General features: G+C 47.3%; 1 protein-coding gene across 1 annotated transcript in view; it reads left to right on the forward strand.

Moving 5' to 3' along the window:
- The first annotated feature begins 5183 nt into the window (after positions 1-5183).
- trpm7 (transient receptor potential cation channel, subfamily M, member 7) overlaps positions 5184-26603 on the forward strand; it is a 31053-nt gene continuing 9633 nt past the window's right edge. Inside the window, 31 exon segments of the mRNA XM_030793226.1 lie at positions 5184-5237; positions 5768-5847; positions 8011-8049; positions 9353-9554; positions 10016-10229; positions 10886-11010; positions 11332-11503; positions 12622-12662; positions 12664-12797; positions 13027-13150; positions 13318-13390; positions 14945-15045; positions 15338-15472; positions 15664-15717; positions 15805-15945; positions 16219-16350; positions 16570-16847; positions 17536-17764; positions 17881-18036; positions 18630-18773; positions 20554-20682; positions 21017-21268; positions 21507-21681; positions 22152-22284; positions 22500-22684; positions 22796-22928; positions 23116-24095; positions 24609-24682; positions 24973-25063; positions 25757-25830; positions 26310-26347. Coding sequence (XP_030649086.1) covers positions 5184-5237; positions 5768-5847; positions 8011-8049; positions 9353-9554; positions 10016-10229; positions 10886-11010; positions 11332-11503; positions 12622-12662; positions 12664-12797; positions 13027-13150; positions 13318-13390; positions 14945-15045; positions 15338-15472; positions 15664-15717; positions 15805-15945; positions 16219-16350; positions 16570-16847; positions 17536-17764; positions 17881-18036; positions 18630-18773; positions 20554-20682; positions 21017-21268; positions 21507-21681; positions 22152-22284; positions 22500-22684; positions 22796-22928; positions 23116-24095; positions 24609-24682; positions 24973-25063; positions 25757-25830; positions 26310-26347 — 4892 coding nt within the window.

Here is a 26603-nt window from a genome sequence, read left to right on the forward strand (position 1 = left end):
GTGGTATAATGGATTATAAACCGTTTTCAACACAACTTTATTTTTACTGTTTATTGATTGATTGATTGATTGGACATTGTAGGTGCAGTGCACACACTGTTCTGGGTCTATAACAGCGGCTAACTGTGGGAAAAGGTCTGAGAGTTTGGCAGATATGGCTGAAAGATAAAGCTATGTAAGAGTTCAGAGCGGGTTGTGTTTCAGTGCAGTTTCAGTACTATGCCAGAATCTACAACAACAGAGATGTCATGAATTTCATTCACAGTTGTCATTTCTTGTGTTTTCAGTTAAAATTCCTCTCATCCGCACAGGGGAAAAAGGTTTAGGCCTGAAAATCCAGACCAAAGCATAGCACTAAATATTCTGGTGAATGTGTGACTGTCTGACCATTCTTGTGAAAGTTCTTTTTAATCAGATTCCAGGTTTTCCGATGGATTTTCTTTAGGTATGTAGCCACACCTCTTCAGGACAACCGAAATTCATCCGAAATGCAGCTTCAACCTCTGCACAGGGGCACAACTACCCTGGGCATTTTGTATTCGGGACTACAGTGCTGTTGTGTTTTAGATTGGGAGGGGGCGTGTTGTGTTTTAGATTGGGAGGGGGGCGTGTTGTGTTTTATACTTAGGGTGGGGGGGGGGTTATCGAGTTTTATGCTGGGGAGAAAAGTTGTATTGTAGATTCATTCCGCAGAATGTCTCAGTGTTTTTACATACTTTAAACTACTCATAACAAGAACAAGAAACTCAATCACAGAATCACAGGAATCAGCGTGTGTGTCTGTGAAACTGCAGCTCTGGACTGGCATTCATGTAACATACTTAATGCTAGATTTATCTCTGTAAATGTGTGTGTGTGTGTGTGTGTGTGTGTGTGTGTGTGTGTGTGTGTGTAAAAATGTCTTTATCATCACATGTTTTCCCTGCTCACCCTGTGTGGTCTGCCCGTCTTTCTTTATCTGCCCACACTTCTTAAGAGTCGTCTGATTGGCTATTCAGGGTGCCCGTCTCTGTCTTTATCTGCCGACACTCTTCTTAAGAGTCATCTGATTGGCTGTTCAGGGCTGGTCCATGCCTATATGTGTGATTTAAAACGCAGCCACTTGTTTCATCTCGTCACCTCCTCAGTTTAATCAGGTGCTTCTAGAACCTTCAGCCACTGTATTTTAAAATTCATTTTCACTGAGTAGAACATATAGCCCTAGGTTTATGAAAACTTCTGTCTAATGTTTAATGATCATTTCCTACTCTAGATGTCCTCTGTCATTGCGATATGCACAGTTAATAGTTTTCACATTAAACGCAGACTGTGAGCCTGACTTTTCAAACCCTACTCTTTGTTCATGGGCGTCATGACTGTAAAGCACACACTGGTCACACAGCGGAAGTGTGTGAGGAGGGAGTTTGGAAGAGAGGGAGGAAGTGTTGGGACAGATCCTACCAGAGAACTTCAGAAGAAAGAAGAAAAGTGATTAAGAAGTTTAGCTGTGAAGTCGTTGTGTGGGAGGAGATCCTGATGTTTTTGTTTGTGGAATATAAGGATGTAAACACACTGTTTATTTTCCTTCGTGGATTCTGTGACCATGACCAAAAAAAGCACATTTTCTTTAAAGTTTACTCTAAAAAAACAACAGGAGAATGACCCGTGCAGAGGGACGTGTTGTGTTGCTAGGCAATAATTGGCTTTGTAGTAATAATTGACTCGTCTCTGGACACGAGTCTGTTCACTGGCTTCCACATCACCAGGGACGGGTCATAGAAAACATGAACACATCTGTTTGCATTTTTCATAATACTTAAGTCCAGCCCATGTCCAAAATGTACTGTTTCTAAACAAAAATCTGCTAGAAATCAACTCAGCAGCGTTCAGCCATGGTGGCCGTGTGGAGCTGGTGTAGTTGGCCGTGTGGAGCTGGTGTAGTTGGCCGTGTGGAGCTGGTGTAGTTGGCTGTGTGGAGCTGGTGTAGTTGGCCGTGTGGAGCAGGTGTTGACTGCTGTGAGGAGCTGGTGTAGGTGGCCGTGTGGAGCTGGTGTAGGTGGCCGTGTGGAGCTGGTGTAGTTGGCCGTGTGGAGCAGGTGTTGACTGCTGTGAGGAGCTGGTGTAGGTGGCCGTGTGGAGCTGGTGTAGGTGGCCGTGTGGAGCTGGTGTAGGTGGCCGTGTGGAGCTGGTGTAGTTGGCCGTGTGGAGCTGGTGTAGTTGGCTGTGTGGAGCTGGTGTAGGTGGCCGTGTGGAGCTGGTGTAGGAGGCCGTGTGGAGCTGGTGTAGTTGGCTGTGTGGAGCAGGTGTTGACCGCTGTGAGGAGCTGGTGTAGTTGGCCGTGTGGAGCTGGTGTAGTTGGCCGTGTGGAGCTGGTGCAGGTGGCCGTGTGGAGCTGGTGCAGGTGGCCGTGTGGAGCTGGTGTAGGTGGCCGTGTGGAGCTGGTGTTGACCGCTGTGAGGAGCTGGTGTAGTTGGCCGTGTGGAGCTGGTGTAGTTGGCCGTGTGGAGCTGGTGTAGGTGGCCGTGTGGAGCTGGTGCAGGTGGCCGTGTGGAGCTGGTGTAGGTGGCCGTGTGGAGCTGGTGTAGTTGGCCGTGTGGAGCTGGTGTAGGAGGCCGTGTGGAGCTGGTGTAGTTGGCCGTGTGGAGCAGGTGTTGACTGCTGTGAGGAGCTGGTGTAGGTGGCCGTGTGGAGCTGGTGTAGGTGGCCGTGTGGAGCTGGTGTAGGAGGCCGTGTGGAGCTGGTGTAGGAGGCCGTGTGGAGCTGGTGTAGGTGGCCGTGTGGAGCTGGTGTAGTTGGCCGTGTGGAGCAGGTGTAGGTGGCCGTGTGGAGCTGGTGTAGGAGGCCGTGTGGAGCTGGTGTAGTTGGCCGTGTGGAGCTGGTGTAGGTGGCCGTGTGGAGCTGGTGTAGTTGGCCGTGTGGAGCTGGTGTAGGTGGCCGTGTGGAGCTGGTGTAGGTGGCCGTGTGGAGCTGGTGTAGGAGGCCGTGTGGAACTTTGGAAACATCGAGCATTTGTTGAACTTTTTAAAAAAAACTTGTCTTTTTAACTGTGGATTTTCTTGAACTTTAAATATAATTCAGCTGAAAAACAAATTAAAAATATATGTAAAAAACAGATAAATAAATAAAATAAATAATATAAATAAATGAAATAAATAATCTATAATATGTATTGTCATGCGTCGCTTAATGTCCACTGTTACCAGCAATGCAATCACTTTGTATACAAGAGACAAGAGATACGTGGTGTGTGTGTGTTGTGTGTGTGTGTGTGGGAAGCTGTTGTGTTCGCTACGTCTGGTTACATCCGCTGCGTCCCGCTCTCTGATCGGGATTTCTGAACTCTATTATAACCTTATGGGACCACGCACGTGTATGAACTCTATTATAACCTTATGGGACCACGCACGTGTATGAACTCTATTATAACCTTATGGGACCACGCACGTGTATGAACTCTATTATAACCTTATGGGACCACGCACGTGTATGAACTCTATTATAACCTTATGGGACCATGCACGTGTATGAACTCTATTATAACCTTATGGGACCACGCACGTGTATGAACTCTATTATAACCTTATGGGACCACGCACGTGTATGAACTCTATTATAACCTTATGGGACCACGCATGTGTATGAACTCTATTATAACCTTATGGGACCACGCATGTGTATGAACTCTATTATAACCTTATGGGACCACGGGCGTGTATGAACTCTATTATAACCTTATGGGACCACGCACGTGTATGAACTCTATTATAACCTTATGGGACCACGCACGTGTATGAACTCTATTATAACCTTATGGGACCACGCACGTGTATGAACTCTATTATAACCTTATGGGACCACGGGCGTGTATGAACTCTATTATAACCTTATGGGACCACGCACGTGTATGAACTCTATTATAACCTTATGGGACCACGCACGTGTACGAACTCTATTATAACCTTATGGGACCACGCATGTGTATGAACTCTATTATAACCTTATGGGACCACGCACGTGTATGAACTCTATTATAACCTTATGGGACCACGCACGTATATGAACTCTATTATAACCTTATGGGACCACGGGCGTGTATGAACTCTATTATAACCTTATGGGACCACGCACGTATATGAACTCTATTATAACCTTATGGGACCACGCACGTGTATGAACTCTATTATAACCTTATGGGACCACGCACGTATATGAACTCTATTATAACCTTATGGGACCACGGGCGTGTATGAACTCTATTATAACCTTATGGGACCACGCACGTGTATGAACTCTATTATAACCTTATGGGACCACGCACGTGTATGAACTCTATTATAACCTTATGGGACCACGGGCGTGTATGAACTCTATTATAACCTTATGGGACCACGCACGTGTATGAACTCTATTATAACCTTATGGGACCACGGGCGTGTATGAACTCTATTATAACCTAATGGGACCACACGCGTATATAAACTCTATTATAGCCTTATGGGACCACGCACGTATACTGTACATTAATAAATAATGCGGCACAATAATCGTTTTATCTTGTTTTCGTAATCGTTGGAAGCCAAAATCGTAATTGAAAATAAAATTCGATTAATTGCACAGCCCTACTGTCCAGTCTGCATGCCAGCGTTCACCGTTTCTATGGTAACATATCACTATGTTTGTGTTCTCACTGTCTCACAGCGCTGGCTCTTTTACTTCTCCTGTTCTTTTTCTCTCTGTCTCTCTGTCTCTATCTCCCTCTCTCCCCCTCTCTCTCTGTCTCTGTCTCTCTCCCCCTCTCTCACTCCCTCTCTGTCTCTCTCCCCCTCTCTCTCTCCCTCTCTGTCTCTCTCTCCCTCTCTGTCTCTCTCTCCCTCTTTCTCTCTCTCTCTCCCTCTCTGTCTCCCCCCCTCTCTCTCTGTCTCTCTCTCCCTCTCTGTCTCTGTCTCTCTCTCTCTCTCTCTCTCTCTCTTTCTTTCTTTCTTTCTTTCTTTCTTTCTTTCTCTCCCAGAAACATTTATCAAGTTGTAAGCCCCCTCTGCGTGACCTTTTACAGATTAACGTATGAGAGGAGGCGGCTGTGTGATTGTTCAGCGTTTAACAGGGACAGGTTTTTCTATTTCCACCTCCACACTGAAGACGGAGGAGCAGGAGGCGATCGGTGTGGACACAGGCTGAGGTGCTGTGATGGTGGTAGAGCTTTTGTTATGTTCCTCTATAAGACCCTGTCACAGAGAGAAGAAGATGATGAGTTGGAGGAGGTAAAATGTCTTTACTGGTTTTTGTGCTGCTTTTGCGGGACTCGTCCTAGTGGAAAGGCATTATACACAAGGACATTCTGGTCTTGTTCTGGTCCGAGTTATTGATGGAGCCCTGTAAGATATTAGTTTGGAAAACAGTGTTGGAGCTTGAGACTTAATTAAAAATTCTTTGCCTCTAAATCCGTCATGCTGTGACCGTTAGGCCTGCTAGCGTTTAAGCCAGTGACGTACCTCCGTTCAGTTAGCAGCGCGCTTCAAAACATTTTCTGATTCAGTTGATTTGTTCATAAAGCTGCCTGTGGATCTTTAAGGTTTGTATTCTTTGAACCATGTCCAGGGCTCGGGGTGTGGATGGCGGCAGACTGGAGAGGGGACAGGGTTAATGCTCTATGTGTGACCAGTCATGCTAACGCTGTGTGGAGATGTCTGTCTGCTCCAGTGTGGAGGAGCGATCTGTGGACAGACTGGTTTCTCTGTGCTGCTGATATGAGGCAGATCCCCACTGATGATTCTTCCTTCTCTCTCTGCAGTCCCAGAAATCCTGGATAGAAAGCACTTTCACCAAGAGGGAATGTGTGTACATACTTCCAGCCTCAAAAGACCCACACAGGTACGCTCACCTGGACACAACTCCAAATCACCCCGCATTCATCAAGCACATCAAATTTACAAAGGGAATTTGAAATAAAAAAAATGTTAACACATACTACATACATTTTACAGATAAACATCATTTTAAAAATCATTTTACAGAGAAACATCATTTTAAAAATCATTTTACAGAGAAACATCATTTTAAAAATCATTTTACAGAGAAACATCATTTTAAAAATCATTTTACAGAGAAACATCATTTTAAAAATCATTTTACAGATCATAAAAATCAGAAGACACAGACTGAACTTTACTCCTCAGATGTCGAGAACGTGCTTTTTTTTTTTTTTTTTTTTTTAAATTTTAGAAACCTTTAAGCGGCTGCAATGTCCTGTGGGCTCTTTGGTCTGTTATGAGTCACACGGTTCAGCCGCAGAACTCTGTTAATACCACATTACAGTCTGTCAAAGGAAGTGAGAAATCAGATGGCCAATTATTGCTTCAGTAGTACTTTGGCCTGTTCAATATATCTTTCACACCTTTGTTTCGTGAGGACTTGAACTCCGTCACCCAAAATGCTGTCTGAGTTTGGCCTCTGACCAACACTGACTGTTACACAACTGCCTAGGTCATCTGAGTTTTATCAGAATTGCAGCATTCTGATTGGCCCGGTGCCAGTCTGGGCCTGGAGCACTCTGTGAGAAAAGCCAGGTGAAAACGGGGGACAGTTACGCAGTCTGTCAGCCTGCAGCGTTTGGTCAACAGTGTGTCGGCCAGCCCACGGCAGACGCCAGTCCTCATTAATGCAAAGAGACGCGGGGTGTGGGCGGGGCTCTGTTTACACAGCACTGTTCTCTTATTGGCAGGTACTGAGAATCTAATGTGAGATGTTTGTGTTCAGTCAGAGGTCTCTGGGAAGACTGGGCTCAGTGATGTAACTCAGCTCAGGAGAGAGTTTTTGCAGCACAGACGTGTATCAGACTGGGTAGCACAGACGTGTATCAGACTGGGAAGCACAGGCGTGTATCAGACTGGGAAGCACAGGCGTGTATCAGACTGGGCAGCACAGACGTGTATCAGACTGGGTAGCACAGACGTGTATCAGACTGGGTAACACAGGCGTGTATCAGACTGGGAAGCACAGGCGTGTATCAGACTGGGAAGCACAGGCGTGTATCAGACTGGGTAGCACAGACGTGTATCAGACTGGGTAGCACAGACGTGTATCGGACTGGGTAACACAGACGTGTGTCGGACTGGGTAACACAGGCGTGTATCGGACCGGGTCGCACAGGTGTGTATCGGACTGGGTAACACAGACGTGTATCGGACTGGGTAACACAGACGTGTATCAGACTGGGTAGCACAGACGTGTATCGGACTGGATAACACAGACGTGTATCGGACTGGGTAACACAGACGTGTATCGGACTGGGTAACACAGACGTGTGTCGGACCGGGTAACACAGGCGTGTATCGGACCGGGTAACACAGGCGTGTGTCGGGCCGGGTAACGCAGGCGTGTGTCGGACTGGGTCGCACAGTTGTTTATCGGACTGGGTAGCACAGTTGTTTATTGGACTGGGTAGCACAGGCATGTATCGGACTGGGTAGCACAGGCCCGTATCGGACTGGATAATAGGTTGTTTCTGGTTGTACATTGTTCACTTGAGTTATTCTTCTCATGTCTTCTCTCTCTTTAAACATTCCCCCATGTAATCTGAAATTTCCACTCAGTTTCCATTTCAACAGCTTCTTATAAATCATTTTCAAAATGTCCTCTTGGTTCATGTATAAATTTTTCCCCATATGTTGCAAGAGAAAGTTCTAGAGTGAAGTTCTTAAACCTGAGGGCAAAAGTCTTCTCTTATCCTGCAGGTGCCAAAGCTTGTTCAGTAAATTCTGAGTTTGATCCTAAACATGAAAATTGATTGTAATTTTATTCACTTGACCTTTGCCCCTGCTCTCTGATTGGACATCTTCATTCTCTGGCCATAGTAAGAAAAAATGAACAGGAAGTTCATGTCTTAGAGCTGAAAGAAAATGTTTTGTAATTCTGTTAGCTGACAATGTAAAGCCAATGATCATTTAGGTACTCATCATTCACAGTCTTCTGTTTTTAATAAATACTGAAGTGGTGCTTCTACTAATGATCAGGTCATGTTCCGTTTTTCCCCAGATGCCTTCCAGGATGTCAGATCTGCCAGCAGCTGGTGCGGTGAGTACAGCACAGACTTTGGTCTAAAGATTCACACACTCACCTCCTCATGAATGCAGTTGGTACATGCTGATAACATGAGGAGTGATTTCCCACAGGTCTGCATGGCAGAAAAGCCTGTGTTTTAAACCTCATCAGCATGTTTGGCAGGCGACTTAGCACCCAGCCTTTCCTCAGGACCCCACCTCTCCTCAGGAAGTCGATTGTTTGGCTGGTTTTGTGTCCTTTTCATTACTCAGCAGTCTTTACAGCATTATCCTGTTCATGTTTATGTTTTTGTTTTCATCGATATCCGTAGATTGTCTATGAAACAAATCATTTTCCAGTCAGATCAGGGATGTAATGTAATCGATCGACCTGATTAATCTGACGGAACAGAACAGGGCTTTTTTACGTCTAACGCAAGTGCCAAAAAAAGCAGTGGTATGAAGGAGAGATTTACAGAGGGAACTGTGACCACTTCAACCCTGTAACTATAGCAACACTTAATACAAGATTACACATGAAATTCAACCCCATAACTATAACAACAGTGAATAGAAGATTAAACATGAAATTCAACCCCGTAACTATAACAACAGTTAATACAAGAATTAACATGAAATTCAACTCAGTAACTATAACAACAGTGAATAGAAGATTAAACATGAAATTCAGCTCAGTAACTATAACAACAGTGTATAGAAGATTAAACATGAAATTCAACTCAGTAACTATAACAACAGTGTACAGAAGATTAAACATGAAATTCAACTCAGTAACTATAACAACAGTGTATAGAAGATTAAACATGAAATTCAGCTCAGTAACTCAGTAACAGCATAAACTACATACAGTGTGTTAGAAGTATTTACACACGCTGCTGCCTTTACACACACCACTGACACACGGCTGCCTTAACACACGCCACCGACACACACTACTGCCTTAACACACGCCACCGACTCAGGGCTGCAGCCTTAACACACGCCACCGACACACACTACTGCCTTAACACACGCCACCGACACACACTACTGCTTTGTTTAATTCCCGTCTTCATGCTGCTTTGTGCCCCTTCCCAGCACACGGAGCAACCACTGCTAAAACTTATTATTAGTGTTGTACGTTCAACACCATTTAAATCATCTGTATCCCTACAGTGTCTTGGTCATTTGATTTCACTGAATTAGGTTGTGACTTAATTCTTTTTCTGTCCATTGCTTATGAGCGAGACCGTTTTTCTTGTTTAAGTAACGTGGAGTAGACAAACAGGTGTGTGAGCGGTGTGTTGTTTTGTTTGTTTGTTTTTTTTAAACGTTAGGTGTTGCTGCGGGCGGCTGGTCCGGCAGCATGCCGGGTTCACCGCCAGCCTGTCCATGAAGTATTCCGATGTGAAACTGGGTGAGGACGACTCGTCTGCAGAGTTGGAGGAGTGGTCAGTGGACAGGCACACGGAGGAGAAGCCGACAGACGCTTACGGAATCATCAACTTCCAGGGGGGATCCCATTCCTACAGGGCCAAGGTTCACTGCGCAGTTTAAGTCTTTAGTTTTACAAGGGTTTTGTACATTACGTTACATTAATTATGTTACATTTATTTAGCTGACGCTTTTATCCAAAGTGACTTACTAGTGAGGAAACAATTCGAGCTCCAGTATAGTGAGAGACCCATGAGTAAGCGCTGAGTATTACATCTGTTTAAAGTGCAAGCAATAAGTGCGGGTTTCTTTTAAGGCAGCGGCAGGAGAGTAGGTACATAAATATGTAAAATGTCATTTTAAGTAAACAAAAAAACTCTCCTTAAGAATGATGATGTGTAGATTAAATCATCATTTTCTGCCTGATTTCAAATCAGAGCATCCATCGGAAGCGTGCTGCCTGTCCCGAGGCCGTCTGTGAGAGTCTGGTCCATTCAGATCTAGACGCCACCTTTTCCCTGCCGCTGTTATTGATGGGTTGGTTGTTGTTTTATGTCTGTGTGCAGTATGTGCGACTCTCATATGACACAAAGCCAGAGATGATTCTTCGACTGATGCTGAAAGAATGGCAAATGGATCTTCCAAAAATCGTCATATCTGTTCACGGCGGGACGCAGAACTTCGATATGCACCCCCGCATCAAACAGGTGCTGGGGAAAGGCCTGATCAAGGCTGCACTCACCACTGGAGCCTGGATTCTGACTGGAGGCGTTAACACAGGTGACACTGAGCAGGAGACTAGAGCTAAAAACAGGGAGAAATAGGTTCCTGTGCTGTGTTTATTCAGCGGTCTAGTGTAGGTAGATACTGTTAATATTATACACTAAAACTATGAGTCACCTGGGAAATATTCCAGGCTACAGTAATTTGGCCAAGTAAAGTAAACCAGTAACTTAGTGAAGTAAAGTAAACCGGTCACCAGTAAAGTAAACCCGTCACCAGTAAAGTAAACCAGTCACCTGTGAAATATTCTAGGCTACAGTAAATTGGCCAAGTAAAGTAAACTGGTAACCCGTGAACTAACTCAGCCAAATAAAGAAAACCAGTAACCTGTAAAGTATTCTAGTGTAAAGTGACCTGTAAAATATACTCAGTTACTGAATACAGATTACTTTGCAATTTTTGTAATTAGTAGCGTAATCCATTGGATTACAAAATGTAATCTAATATGAATACTTTTGGATTACCTCAAAATCAAACATTGAAAATATTGCACCTTATACTGAAAAATTGGTTGTAGACGCACAAATTTGAGTTCCACAGATATAGTTTTTTCTCTTTAAACATCTCAAAACATTTTGCTCTCAGTTTTCTCTGGCAGGTCACTCATGCAAGTTTCTTCCTCTTTTCCTCTGAATCGTTCAAATACTGAGCAGGTGTGGCCAAGCACGTCGGAGATGCCTTGAAAGAACACTCAGCCAGATCCACAAGGAAAATTTGCACTGTTGGAATCGCTCCGTGGGGGGTCGTGGAAAACAGGAACGACCTTATAGGCAGAGATGTGAGTCTCTCATTGCACCCATGTTGTCTGAGCGTGAAAATACACAAACGCTTTTTGTTTTGTTTGTTTGTTTTTTATGTTGGAGGCATTTGAGCTCCTCTTTCCTAAGCGTTTCACGTTGCTCTGAGGAGGGCATTATATTTGTAAGCTGAGTGTAGTTGATGTGTGAGATGAGTTGTAATGTCTTGTCTGTGATTATATTTGTAAGCTGAATGTAGTTGATGTGTGAGATGAGTTGTAATGTCTTGTCTGTGGTTATATTTGTAAGCTGACTGTAGTTGATGTGTGAGATGAGTTGTAATGTCTTGTCTGTGATCGCAGGTGGTCGCTCCGTACCAAACGCTGCTGAACCCTCTGAGCAAACTCAACGTGCTGAACAACCTGCACTCCCATTTCATCCTGGTAGACGACGGGACAGTGGGAAAGTATGGGGCAGAGGTCAAACTGAGGAGGGAACTGGAGAAACACATTAATCTGCAGAGAATTCATGCCCGTAAGAGTCTGATTCTCTTCATCCTGCTCAGACACCGTAGTCTGAGGAGAGCTGTGCGTTCTGAACTGGATGGTAGTGAGCGTCTGCTGGGTAGCTGTTATCGGCACCTCCAGACATCACACACTGGCTGGTTCAGATGCTGTGAGTTAAAATGAGTGTTTGTGATTGAGTGGAAATGAGTGTTGAAGGTTTTTTGAGATTGAGTGGAAATGAGTGTTGAAGGTGCGGTGATTGAGTGGAAATGAGTGTTGAAGGTGCGGTGATTGAGTGGAAATGAGTGTTGAAGGTGCAGTGATTGAGTGGAAATGAGTGTTGAAGGTGCGGTGATTGAGTGGAAATGAGTGTTGAAGGTGTTGTGATTGAGTGGAAATGAGTGTTGAAGGTGTTGTGATTGAGTGGAAATGAGTGTTGAAGGTGCGGTGATTGAGTGGAAATGAGTGTTGAAGGTGCGGTGATTGAGTGGAAATGAGTGTTGAAGGTGTTGTGATTGAGTGGAAATGAGTGTTGAAGGTGTTGTGATTGAGTGGAAATGAGTGTTGAAGGTGTTGTGATTGAGTGGAAATGAGTGTTGAAGGTGTTGTGATTGAGTGGAAATGAGTGTTGAAGGTGCGGTGATTGAGTGGAAATGAGTGTTGAAGGTGTTGTGATTGAGTGGAAATGAGTGTTGAAGGTGCGGTGATTGAGTGGAAATGAGTGTTGAAGGTGCGGTGATTGAGTGGAAATGAGTGTTGAAGGTGTTGTGATTGAGTGGAAATGAGTGTCGAAGGTGCGGTGATTGAGTGGAAATGAGTGTTGAAGGTGCGGTGATTGAGTGGAAATGAGTGTTGAAGGTGTTGTGATTGAGTGGAAATGAGTGTTGAAGGTGTTGTGATTGAGTGGAAATGAGTGTTGAAGGTGTTGTGATTGAGTGGAAATGAGTGTTGAAGGTGCGGTGATTGAGTGGAAATGAGTGTTGAAGGTGCGGTGATTGAGTGGAAATGAGTGTTGAGGGTGATGAGGGCTGGAGGTGGATGCAGACCCTCTCTGTTTGTTTGTCTTTCTTTACCTGTGTACAGTTCTTTAACCGCTGGAAGAGCTGTGTAATATGTCTGTGTGTGTTTGTGTGTGTGTTTGTTTAGGAATTGGACAGGGTGTTCCTGTGGTGGCTGTAATCTTCGAGGGGGGGGCCGAACGTGATCCTGACTGTGCTGGAGTACCTGCAGGAGAGCCCCCCGGTCCCGGTGGTGGTGTGTGAGGGGACTGGGCGTGCCGCTGACATTTTGGCTTTCGTTCACAAACAGACAGAGGAGGGGGGGTAAAAGCAGCACAGATTGACCTTTACCTCAAATACATTTAAATACAGAAATCATTTAAAATGATTTTCCTTAAATACTTGCCTTACCTGTTACACCAGTCGTTTGCTCTGACTGTGTCATTGACTTGCCAGCTGATTTTTGCATGGAGGGAAGAAACACAGTGTGTGTGTGTGTGTGTGTGTGTGTGTGTGTCTGTGTGCGTGTGTGTGTGTGTGTGTAACTCCTTAGTCAACTTCCTGAGGGTGCGGAGGCAGAAATCATCGCGACGATCAAAAAAACCTTCAACTTCAGTCACAGTGATGCTCTCCACCTCTTCCAGGCTTTGATGGAGTGCATGAAAAACAAAGAACTGGTAAAAACTCTGGACAGAAGTGTTCTGTGCCTGTAAAACACAGTCTTTCAGCACTATAACAGGCTCCTGTCAGAGGACATGGAGAAATACTCGTCGTTAATGAGTGTCGCTCTGGGTAAAATATTGTACTATCTGTTTGTTTCTGTTCTCTTCTGTCACTATAACAGATCACAGTCTTTCACATCGGCTCAGAGGATCAGCAGGACATTGACGTGGCCATACTCAGGGCGTTGTTGAAAGGTAAGGCAGTCAAAGCACTTTAAAGACCACGTTCAGACCGGGAGAGCTGACCCAGGATCAGCCGTACGGCATGTCCGCCGCTGACGGACTGTAGACCATCAGTGGGTTGTGAACATGGCCCGTGCCGCCTGGCACAGCTCAGGACTGTTCAGTAGGAACACTCCTCAGCTGTTCTCCGCTGGGACAGTCCTGACTTTTGGCCCAAGTAATCTGACGAACTGAGAGCCTCTGCTTTGAGGATGTTGCTTTTGACTGTCTAGATAGTTTTTTTTTTTGTTGTTGTTGTTGGTGTTGTTGTTGTTTTAATTTGAGATTGCTTGCGGCTGTTTTTCTTATCCATTGTTTTGGGTATTCTCTCCTCTGCTCTCCTGGCCCTGGCACAGACACACACCCTTCTTGAGAGGGTAGGGTAGGGGTACACTGCTCCAGGCCTCTAGACCGTCTGCCCCCGAGCCTAGGTCCCAATCTGACAGTGTCCTGTCGCCCCCCTCTCCTGTCCTGCAGTGTTGGTTGTGAGTGCGAGGGCTTTGAGAGGAGGCCTTACAGGTTTACACACGTGTGTTGTGCAAACATGACTATTGTCTGAATCTGTTGAGGTGTTTGTGGTGCTTGTTCTCTCTCCTCGTTGACGTAAAGACAAGAGAAAGCTCCGGAATGTCTCGCCGCTCACACAACAAACACCCTGACGGCTCTCACATGCCTCCCAGCCAATCACAGCCTGTTTTAGTCTCTGATTCAGACCCGAGGCAGATATGGATTCTCTGTTCTGAAATGACTGTCCATGTTCCAACACTCCCTCATCGCTCCCTTTCCTTCTGAGCTAGTCCTCTAGGCCACTAACTGACCGGGTACGCTTGGATAAGGCTTTTATTACCCTTTGAGTTCTGCTCGGTACTGCTTTAGCACATTTAGGCTCATTAAGAGCTGAGAAAGCTTATTAGTAAAGAGGGAAAAGAGAGGGAGACATGAGTGTTGGGACAGGGCCCAGTCAGGCAAACAGTTCAGGTGCCTTCTGACGCAGGGCCGCTTTGAACCCAGAGATTCCTGACAGAGGGAGATTGAGAACTCCAAAAGCACAAAGTGTGCAAATATTTAGTGCTTGGCTCTCACTGTTTAACCATTAAATCCTCTGGTAAACCAGTAATGCATCCTCCTCCAAGTCCTGAACACCAGAAAACCCAAAGCCCCGCCTTCATTCACACTCCTGTTCAGATCTCCATTCACACTGGCCACTGTTTTATTGTGTGTGTTTTTTTTACACCTGACTGTTTGTAGAATTCCAGCAGTAAAATCTGACAGGCGTCCTAAGGCCTGGAGTGCCCTCTGTTTTAGTGAACTGATCGTGATAACTCCACCAGCATCAAAGCTGAAACCAGTCCCACCCAAAAATAAACACGGCTCATTGTCCTCCGGCGTGGCCTGGTTGCCTACGGCAACAGAGCAACGAACAGACAGACTGCGTCGCCCCTGCCCGATAAACACTGACCAGGTTAATGGTTTAGTTTTGTGGTCAGACAGACACAGACCGTTTGACCGTTTGTGACTCTACCACAGGCACCAATGCATCTGCGTTCGACCAGCTGGTCCTAACACTGGCCTGGGACAGAGTGGACATCGCCAAAAACCATGTGTTTATTTATGGCCAACAGCTGCTGGTATGTGTGCTCCCGTCAAAGCAAAACAAAAACTCCTCTAATGATTAAAAAAAAAACAGGTGATAATCAAAAAACTGTTCTCATTAAAAAAATGCTATAATAAATGAATGAAAACTGATGTAGATGCCAAAGCAAACAGCTCTAATAAACAACAGCTCTAGTCCAAAAAAATAAAACACAGCTCTAAATAAAGAGTCTGTGTGTGCGTGTGTGTGCGCGTGTGTGCGCGTGTGTGTGTGTGTGTGTGTGTGTGTGTGTGTGCGTGTGCGTGTGCGGGCGTGTGTGTGTACAGGTGGGGTCTTTGGAGCAGGCCATGCTGGATGCACTGGTCATGGACAGAGTGGACTTTGTCAAGCTGCTTATAGAGAACGGTGTCAGCATGCATCGCTTTCTCACCATCACACGACTGGAGGAACTCTATAACACGGTACCACACACACTCACACTCACACACACACACACACTCACACACACACACACTCACACAGACACACTCAGGCACACTCGCATGTGCACACATATACACACTCAGATACACACACACACACCTTGCAATAAGACAACCATACCTTACAAACACCATCTCTGATTTAATGTAGTCTGTTCTCTCCCTTTCAGAAACAATCTCCGACTAATCCAACCCTCTTTCACCTGGTCAGAGACGTCAAACAGGTGCAGTGTGGTCTTTTTGGTCAGTTATACTGGTCTGGCGTACCCCTCAGACTGACCTCTTCTGAAACACATCTCTGTTTTTTTCAGGGGAACCTACCTCCCAACTATAAAATCACACTGATTGATGTGGGTCTGGTCATTGAGTATCTAATGGGTGGAACTTACAGATGCAACTACACTAGGAAACGCTTCAGAACTATTTACAACAGTCTCCGTGGAAACAATCGGGTAAACATGACAAAGCTTAAAGCAATCCCTTTCAAATCCTCTCAAAGTCCCAGTGAACGTGGAGAATGCAAATTGTGCTAAACTAGTCTGGAAATGCATTGGATCATGAAGAAATTACTCACATGCATGAGATATTTACAGCATTTTAACACGAAAAACTTCTCTCTTCCACGTGAAATGACTGTGTAGTGACTGAATGAAAAGTTAAAGCAGACTTCATCGTTCAAAAGCAGATCGTCCTTAAGCTAACCCTCCGCCTGCGTCCTCTCACAGCGCTCAGGGCGACACTCGTCGGGCGGGGCGCGCCTTCGCAAGAATCCCGAGTCTTTCAGCATCCAGGCCGACAAAAAGGAGAAAACACGCCACAATCACTTCATCAAAACGGCCCAGCCGTACAAACCCAAGGTCAGGGCCAGTGCAGTGCCAACACACACACACGCACGCGCGTACCTTCCTCAGTCTGTGTGTGAATATGTGAGCTATACAGAGTTCTCTGTCTGTCTGTATCGATATGTGAGCTCTGGAAAGATCTCTATGTGTGTATTGCTATGTAAGCTCTAGAAAGTTCCCTGTGTGTCTGTATGAATATATGAGCTCTAGAAAATTCTCTGTCTGTCCTGTCAGCTGGAGTCTGCGACTGCCGAGTCTAAGAAGAAGAGTAAGGAAGTAGCCGTGGACATCGACGACCCGGAGACGCGGCATTTCCCGTACCCCTTTAACGAGCTGCTGGTTTGGGCAGTGCTGATGAAGAGGCAGAAGATGTCACTCTTCTTCTGGCAACACGGGGAGGAATCCATGGCCAAGGCTCTGGTTGCCTGCAAGCTCTGCCGCTCCATGTGTTACGAGGCCAAGAAGAGCGACGTAGCAGACGACACGTCTGAAGAACTGAAAGAATACTCAAAGTAAGACCAGCAACACACAACACAACAGCAGGTTTATTAACTGGGCAAACTGGAGACGGTTTGTTTCTGACTCATTGCCATGATCTGAATCTCTGAGGTCAAATGTCAAAGCTGCTGAGCTGATGACCCAGGCTCCTGTGTAGGGTCTCATTCAGTGAGTTACCATAACACACAGACTGTGATGTTTAGGTGTTGAGTTACTATAACACACAGACTGTGATGTTTAGGTGTTGAGTTACCATAACACACAGACTGTGATGTTTAGGTGTTGAGTTACCATAACACACAGACTGTGATGTTTAGGTGTTGAGTTACTATAACACACAGACTGTGATGTTTAGGTGTTGAGTTACCATAACACACAGACTGTGATGTTTAGGTGTTGAGTTACCATAACACACACAGACTGTGATGTTTAGGTGTTGAGTTACCATAACACACAGACTGTGATGTTTAGGTGTTGAGTTACCATAACACACAGACTGTGATGTTTAGGTGTTGAGTTACTATAACACACAGACTGTGATGTTTAGGTGTTGAGTTACCATAACACACAGACTGTGATGTTTAGGTGTTGAGTTACCATAACACACAGACTGTGATGTTTAGGTGTTGAGTTACCATAACACACAGACTGTGATGTAAACAGGCGAGTGGTGAGTGACTTTGTCATGTGCTCGGTGTGCAGTGAGTTTGGCCAGTTGGCGGTGGATTTGCTGGAACAGTCGTACAGACAGGACGAGACCATGGCCATGAAGCTGCTGACCTACGAACTGAAGAACTGGAGTAACTCCACCTGTCTCAAGCTAGCTGTCTCCTCCAGGCTACGCCCGTTTGTCGCCCACACCTGCACCCAGATGCTCCTCTCCGACATGTGGATGGGACGACTCAACATGCGCAAGAACTCCTGGTACAAGGTACGGTTCCTGGCCCCCCCCCCCCCCCCCCCCCCTACCGACAGAGTGCACCCGCACACCCTTGAACTGCTGGCTGTGTCAGGGCTGTAAGATTGGAACCCCTGCTGTCTCCACAGGTCATTCTGGGTATTCTCGTCCCCCCTGCGGTCCTGTTACTGGAGTACAAGACCAAGGCGGAAATGTCCCATATTCCCCAGTCTCAGGACGCCCATCAGATGAGCATGGACGACAGCGAACACAACCTGCAGCACCCGGCCGAGGACATTCAGATGGTCTGGACTCCGTCCCTAACACACACCTTAAAAATGCCCAAATCGAGTGATAACTATAACTACTGATCTGATCACAGACTGTGATAAAAATGCCCAAATCAAGTGATAACTGTAACTACTGATCTGATCACAGACTGTGATAAAAATGCCCAAATCAAGTGATAACTATAACTACTGATCTGATCACAGACTGTGATAAAAATGCCCAAATCGAGTGATAACCATAACTACTGATCTGATCACAGACTGTGATAAAAATGCCCAAATCGAGTGATAACTATAACTACTGATCTGATCACAGACTGTGATAAAAATGCCCAAATCAAGTGATAACTGTAACTACTGATCTGATCACAGACTGTGATAAAAATGCCCAAATCAAGTGATAACTATAACTACTGATCTGATCACAGACTGTGATAAAAATGCCCAAATCGAGTGATAACCATAACTACTGATCTGATCACAGACTGTGATAAAAATGCCCAAATCGAGTGATAACTATAACTACTGATCTGATCACAGACTGTGATAGAAATGCCAAGCTGAGAAGGTCGTTTTAGTTTTGTTTGAGACTGGTTCTCTCTCTGCAGGATGTGTTTAAAGAGGTGCGGATGAATGAGAGCTGTGAGGTGAAGGGGGAGCTGGAGGTTCAGGTCTGGTCCAGGAGGTTACCCATCACCAGGAAGTTCTACGCCTTCTACCACGCTCCCATTGTCAAGTTCTGGTTCAACACGGTGAGTCTCGGGGTTAACGGTCTACGGTTCAGTTTTAACGGTCGGTGGTCTGAGATTTGAGTGTGGTTGTGGCTGATATGGAAATCCTGCGGTACTCTCCGGCGTTTGACAGCGGTAGAGATCGTGCTTTGCCCCAGGCTGCTTCCCAGAGCCTTCCGCCGGTCGTTTGAGTTTTGATCTGCGGGGGGGGGGGGGGGGGCCGATAGCATCAGTGGGACGTTCCAGCACATAATCACCTTCCTCTTGGGGGCGGTGACCTTTGGCCCCGGGCCATTGTCTGTTTGTGCTCTGTGAGGTGAGAGTGTGCTCAGCCACCCCTGAAGACTGAGAACGAGTCTGAAAACGCCACAAATTGCCTCAGTTTCCACCTCGTAGCGTGAAGCTGCAGTAATCAGGCCTCGTGGGTCAGAGGAGCTCACTTTAAAAGCGACTGCGGTTATTTACGGCTTGGGAAAGTGGCTCGTCCAGTTTCTTTTAAACTGACAAAGTGAAACCGGTAAAAGAGAGAATTTGAGGAGTAAACTTCTGGCTGTACCAAGATGCAGTGGACAGACTAAAGCAGTGAAGGAAAACCCTCCGTAAATGAAAGAAAACCATTGGAGTCAGACTGTAGGGCCAGCAGAACGGCAGCGTGTTTTACTGGAATAACTGGGTCACTTCTCAAGCACTGTGTGTCAGAAAGCATTTATGCTCTTTTCGAAAAGGCCTGTTTTTGTATTTTAGTTAAAGAGAAAAGCTGTTTGAAGAGGCCGCTGGGAAGTTTTCCTTCCCTCAGTGAAAAATTACTCGCAGCAGAATCGTGGAGAAAAGGAGAGAAATCTCTGCAGCATGTCCTCCAACCACAGCCCCACACACAGGCACTTCCTCTGTGGCTTAAACATTTTCTCCCTCCCTCTCTCTCGCACGCACGCACATGCATACACATACACACACACACACACACACACACACACACACACACACACACACACACACACACACAGTTTTTGTGTTGCCAGCTGTGTGTGTATAGTTCTCTCTTTCACTGTTGGTTTGAGAGGTGTCAGGTGTTTCCAGCAGTGGGTGTGGCCTCATACTATCCGTTCATTATTAATAGAAATGTTTAATAAAAGAGATGGTAAAAGTTTTTTGTTTTTAAATACATTTCTAACCCTAACACAGTCTACACTTTCACAGTTATTGTGTAGGTGTATACTGGTGCACTGGCTGTACTGTGTTCAGTTCATAACGAGAGTGTGTTTGAGATCCAACAGTCAGTGACTGGTTAACGGTGTGTGTGTGTCAGGACATGGTGTTTGAGAGAGATGGTGTGTGTGTGTCAGGACATGGTGTTTGAGAGAGATGGTGTGTGTCTGTCAGGACATGGTGTTTGAGAGAGATGGTGTGTGTCTGTCAGGACATGGTGTTTGAGAGAGATGGTGTGTGTGTGTCAGGACATGGTGTTTGAGAGAGATGGTGTGTGTGTGTCAGGACATGGTGTTTGAGAGAGATGGTGTGTGTGTGTCAGGACATGGTGTTTGAGAGAGATGGTGTGTGTGTGTCAGGACATGGTGTTTGAGAGAGATGGTGTGTGTGTGTCAGGACATGGTGTTTGAGAGAGATGGTGTGTGTGTGTCAGGACATGGTGTTTGAGAGAGATGGTGTGTGTGTGTCAGGACATGGTGTTTGAGAGAGATGGTGTGTGTGTGTCAGGACATGGTGTTTGAGAGAGATGTTGTGTGTCTGTCAGGACATGGTGTTTGAGAGAGATGGTGTGTGTCTTTGTGTGTGTCGTCATCAGCTGGCGTACCTGGCCTTCCTCATGCTCTACTCCTACGTGGTCCTGATCAAACTGCCGCGGTTCCCGTCGCCGCAGGAATGCATCGTGGTCCTGTACATCACCACCTCTGCCGTGGAGAAGGTCCGAGAGGTAGAGCGCCCCCTGTCCTCACTGTTTAAACTCACAGCTCAGTCTGTTCAGCCCGGATTTCTGTCCGGCTGATGTGCATCACCGTGTTTATTCACGTCCCCTCTGCTGCCTGAAACTTCAGCTCTACTCTGGTCTCAGCGCCCAGGTCCTCTCTGGCCTTTCTGAAGAATATGAATCATTTTAGACAACGCTGCACACACACAGATCCAGGCTGAGTGTCTGCTGAAATCCTGTAGAGGGGCTGTGTGTAGTCAACTCAGTCAGAATACACGGCCAGTTTAAAAAAGTGAAGTTTATCATGTTTATCATAAATTCTTTGTTTTCTTGTCTCTAGATGTTCATGTTTGAAGCTGGAAAGATAAGTCAGAAGATCAAAGTGTGGTTCAGCGACTATTTCAACATTTCCGACTTTGTTGCGATCGTTACGTTTTTCATTGGATTTGGTCTGAGATTTGGAGAAGACAAAGTGTTTATTGCTGGAAGAACGCTGTACTGTTTGAATATCATATTTTGGTATGTGCGACTCCTCGACATTCTTGCCGTGAACCAGCAGGCTGGACTTTATGTGATGATGATCGGTAAAATGGTAAGTCACACACACACACACACACACACACACACACACACACACACACTCTTCCCTCTCCTGTTTGCCCCTGTGTTTATGCTTTGCTTGTCTTGAGCACTGTGTCTTTAAAATGGCTGAGAGTTGTACACTGGTTCTTCTGTGTACTGTTGACATACACTGACAGTAGCGGGGGGGGGGGGCGGTCTGGTGGGGCAGTGTGAGCTCTAACGTGGTGTGGTTCTGACTGGACCTGCAGGTGGCTAACATGTTTTACATAGTAGTAATAATGGTGGTGGTTCTACTGAGTTACGGAGTTCCGCGGAAAGCCATTCTGTACCCAAACGAAGAGCCCTCCTGGACACTGGCCAAAGACGTGGTCTTTCAGCCGTACTGGATGATCTATGGAGAAGTGTACGCGTATGAAATTGATGGTGAGGAGGATTACGATGGTAAAGAACTTGGTTCTGTTTTGTTTAAGAGTCTGAGGACAGCATGGAGGCTGATTCCACTCTGGCACTGTGTGTGTGTGTGTGTGTGTCTGTGTATGGGTGTGTGTGTGTGTGTCTGTGTATGTCTGTGTATGGGTGTGTGTGTGTGTCTGTGTATATGGGTGTGTGTCTCTGTGTGTGTGTGCGTGTCTGTGTATGGGTGTGTGTGTGTCTGTGTATGGGTGTGTGCGCGTGTCTGTGTGTGTCTCTGTGTGTGTTACTTTAATTCGCTATGACTTTGTCCCTTAGCACCCAAAGACAATAAACTATTAACTTGACCTTGTTGTAAGTTTCATAGATTCATGTTAGCTTTCATATTTCAGACAGGTTATGATGCAGTTAGATGTTTTGGACGTGTACATTTCTTTACAGGGGTGTAACTCTGACTGTATCTCTCCTGTCTTCGTCTGCAGTCTGTGCGAATAACAGTGATGAGAATGTAAAGCCCCTCTGCACTACCGGGGTTTGGCTGGCTCCTCTCTTACAAGTCGTCTACCTCTTTTTCCAATACATTCTCATGGTGAACCTCCTCATTGCTTTCTTCAAGTGAGTATTCTGCCCTGGCCCACTGCTGTCTGCTCAGCTTTAGCATGGGACCTTCTCTCTTTAATTAAAGCAGCAGAAAGATTTAAAAATGTGTCTATCAGACATCGTCAGAAACAAACCATCTGTTTGACGTCCTAAAGTTTCTGTCCTGTGCCAAGTGACACGCATTTGAAGGCTCACGGTTTGCATGCATGACCTCTCATCTTCTACCGCAGTAACGTCTATATGCAAATCAAGTCCATCTCCAATCTGGTGTGGAAATATCAGCGGTATCATTTTGTCATGGCATATCACGAGAAGCCGATTCTTCCTCCCCCCCTCATCTTCCTCAACCACCTGGCGTCTCTGTTCTCCTGCATCTGCAGGAAGAGGAAGAAAGACAGCTCCTCATACGGGCCGAGTAAGAGCCGCCTCCTCTCTCGTGAGCTAACGGACGTGTGTTTGCCCTGCGGTCACAGGGGAGTCCCATTCACGTCTCTCCTCTCCGTTCTCTCTCTCTCTCTCTCCGCAGAACTCTTTCTGACGGAGGAGGATCAGAAGAAACTGCATGACTTTGAGGAGCAGTGCGTGGAGATGTACTTCCACGAGAAAGATGATAAGTTTCATTCAGGTAGTGAGGAGCGGATCAGGGTTACCTCAGACAGGTGAGCTGGCCTCGTTCTCATAAGACTCTCATTCAGTTTGGCTTTCCTGATGCTTTGGGAGTTGTTAAAAAAAATCTGCGGATTCTGGAGGGCTCTACATTTTGAGTCCGAACAAGCTTTGTGTAATGTTAAGCAGTAAACTACTGTCCTGTGAATGTGTGTTATAATCGCTGTGTCTCTTCACCAGGGTTGAAACCATGTGTATACAGCTGAAGGAGGTTGGGAACAGGGTTAACTTTATAAAACGCTCTCTTCATACGCTGGACTCCCAGATCGGTCACCTGCAGGACCTGTCTGCTCTGACCGTGGACACTCTCAAAGCACTGACTGCCCAGAGGGCCTCCGAGGCCAGTAAGATTCACAACAAAATCTCCCGGGAGCTCAGCATTTCCAAAAACCTGGCGCCCAACCCCACAGACATCGGCCCTCAGTCCAAGTCCTCCGTGTTGCACGGCAGCAGCCTGGCGACCTACTTCCCCCCGGGGGCGGGAAACATGGCCGACTCGCTGTTCGGAGGGGGGGGCCAGGACCCTTTCGGCCGGCGGCCGGGCCCGGAGTCGGCCGCGAGCCCGGACAGGAGGGCCGCACACACCCCAGAGGCTGGTCCCTCGAGCTGTGCCTTAAACTACAGTGCCACGCCCCCCCCGGAGCTGCGGCTCAGGATTCACTCCCGTCCAGACAAGCACACAGAGTCCGGCCCCAGCAGCCTGCCGCACAACCCCCCCCCCACAGCCACGTTTTTCGTCAGCACCCCCTCCCAGCCCAACAGCTCCAGCCCCCCGGAGCTCTCCGAGGGCCCAGAGCAGGAGGAGCAGTCCCAGAGCTCCGCCGTGGAGTTCGGGGCTTTCGTCGGTAAGTACGAGGGCGGCGGTCGTGACGGAGGCGCGCCCTGCGTCTGTCCCGTCGTCATTGTCACTCGAGCGTCCAGCGTCGCTCGGCCCTTTTCCCCGCCTGCTTCTGCCGAGAGAGAGTGTTACGTCAATCACGCGTTTCGTGACGACGAGGGTAGTGTAGACGTCCCCTCAGCGGGGCTGGAAGCCCTCCACAGAAACGCCCCTCTCCCAGGCTGTGACCTGGCCCCTGCCGTCCTCCGTGGGAAACCCCACGGCCAAGCCTTTGCAGAGGGACTCTGTGAAAAAGCCCAGGCGCGGCCCGGGCGAATAAAGCGTAGGCAGCTTTGCAGGGGAGTGCTGTCCAAACTGAGAACAGCAGCGAGAGAGAGAGGTAGAGCCTGTGAGGACAGGTGCTTGGTGGCAGGATGCTTGGACCTGTTCTGTGGTGAATGTGATTTTAATCTGACGTTATGGCTGCATCGTTGGCCAAAATGAAGTGACTTATATCAGTATATGAAATCATATGAGGTACTGGTGTCGCTGATCAGCCCCCTGAACTAACTCCAGTAGTGTTTTTCTCTTACTCATCTGTGGGTGTCGGTGTAGTCTGGGAAGGTCTTGGGTGGTGGTTTGTTGGTCTAGGGTGAAAGGTGGATGAACGTGTTTTTTCTCATGGTCAGTTTGGAGTGAACACTGAGACTTAATGTTATGACTCCCTGTATGACATCCCCCCCCCCCCCCCCCCCCCAATCATTCTGTCACTTTTGCCCCTGTATGAAACCCGTGTGTCATTCCGTGACTGTTTTCTCACTGTGGATGCTCTGATGTGATTCTCTGTTTTATTAAGGCCATAGAGATAATCAGGAAGAAAGCCCTGCTCACAGTCGACAGCTGAGTCCATCCAAACGGAGCAAAGAACCGGTCAGTAACCCTGCTGTTCGCCAAAAATCAATTAATGTTTACGATTAATCAACATTTACTAGTATTTATGGGTGGGCAATCTGAATGAAGGCCTTATCATAACACAAATAAGGATGATGAAGTGAGAATAATGAAGGTGAAGAGAAGAGTCAGTTCTGGAGGAGGTGTTGACATTGCCTGTGTCCAGGCCGCTGTTCTATACAGAACATTCCAGAGACTTACAGTAGGCATAGAGGAGATGGCACTGTGAATCTGACTCTTTACCTGTCACGTCTGTCGTCTCGTGTCAGGGTCAAGCGCAAGGTCACCTGAGGGCGGTGAACTCATACGCAGCATTCACGGAGCTGGACAGGAATACAGCACTGCTCCATCCTGAATCCAGTGAGTATCTCCACTTCAGATCTCTCCAGGCGGAGCGTGTTCTCAGCACTGACCGGGTCTCTGCCAGGCGGAGCGTGTTCTCCAGCACTGGCCGGGTCTCTGCCAGGCGGAGCGTGTTCTCCAGCACTGGCCGGGTCTCTGTCAGGCGGAGCGTGTTCTCCAGCACTGGCCGGGTCTCTGTCAGGCGGAGCGTGTTCTCCAGCACTGGCCGGGTCTCTGCCAGGCGGAGCGTGTTCTCCAGCACTGGCCGGGTCTCTGCCAGGCGGAGCGTGTTCTCCAGCACTGGCCGGGTCTCTGCCAGGCGGAGCGTGTTCTCCAGCACTGGCCGGGTCTCTGCCAGGCGGAGCGTGTTCTCCAGCACTGGCCGGGTCTCTGCCAGGCGGAGCGTGTTCTCCAGCACTGGCCGGGTCTCTGCCAGGCGGAGCGTGTTCTCCAGCACTGGCCGGGTCTCTGTCAGGCGGAGCGTGTTCTCCAGCACTGGCCGGGTCTCTGTCAGGCGGAGCGTGTTCTCCAGCACTGGCCGGGTCTCTGCCAGGCGGAGCGTGTTCTCCAGCACTGGCCGGGTCTCTGTCAGGCGGAGCGTGTTCTCCAGCACTGACCGGGTCTCTGTCAGGCGGAGCGTGTTCTCCAGCACTGACCGGGTCTCTGTCAGGCGGAGCGTGTTCTAACCCTGTGTTTGTTCTCTCTCTGTAGCGCTGGGCAAGCGCAGTCGCACGTCTGCTGAAGACGTCCGTTTCCATGACAAGCCCAGGGTGTCTGCTCTGCTGGTGAGTTGGGAGGGGAGTGTTCTCGGGCTCAGTGTCCTGTCAGGTGGTTGACCGGGGGACTGATGTGGTGTGTGTGGTCACTCGTCCTGTGTCAGGGCACGTCGTGTGTCCTGGGAATTTCTCTGGGATTCTGTCTCTTTTTCTCCCAGTAAGACTGTGGTATGTGATGAGTGAGCACTGGGACCCAGTGTCACTATGACTCACTGACGGTCCGGGCATTTTAAAGACTTTTCGTTTAATAGAGTCTAAATTGAAAGGAGTAGGAGTAACTGAGAAACACTGCTAAGACGTTTTACACAAGAGAAAAAACCGCCATCAGGTCCTTAGTATTCTACAAAACTTCATCTGACATGACAAACGTCAGCGTGGGGTGTTCCTGTAAAACAGGAACATTCATGCTCATGTATTAACACAGATATACATGAATCTGTGGATGTAATTAATTAAGTTCATTTAATTTGTTCTGGTTTTTTCCACAGGAGAGGACGCAGGAGAAATCGGGGCAGACCAGCAGTCTGTGAGTACGGCTGGGCTGACTGAGCTGCTCTGCTGTAGTGGATGCTCAGGCTAAAGACTGGGGGGGAGGGGTGGGGGGATGGGGGGGGGGGGGGGGTAAAACAGGCCCTGTTAGCGCTGGAGCAGGACTCCCCAGTGCCGCTCACCTGGCACGACTGCACAGTTCGCATTCTCCACTCAAACCAGTCCCCCTCGCCAACTGGGCCGCCTGCCAAGCCTGGATTATGGTTTCCATGGCGAGAGAAAACAATCCTTCA

This window comes from Chanos chanos, chromosome 2 (assembly GCF_902362185.1).
Source record: "Chanos chanos chromosome 2, fChaCha1.1, whole genome shotgun sequence".
In the NCBI taxonomy this organism is placed as follows: domain Eukaryota; kingdom Metazoa; phylum Chordata; class Actinopteri; order Gonorynchiformes; family Chanidae; genus Chanos; species Chanos chanos.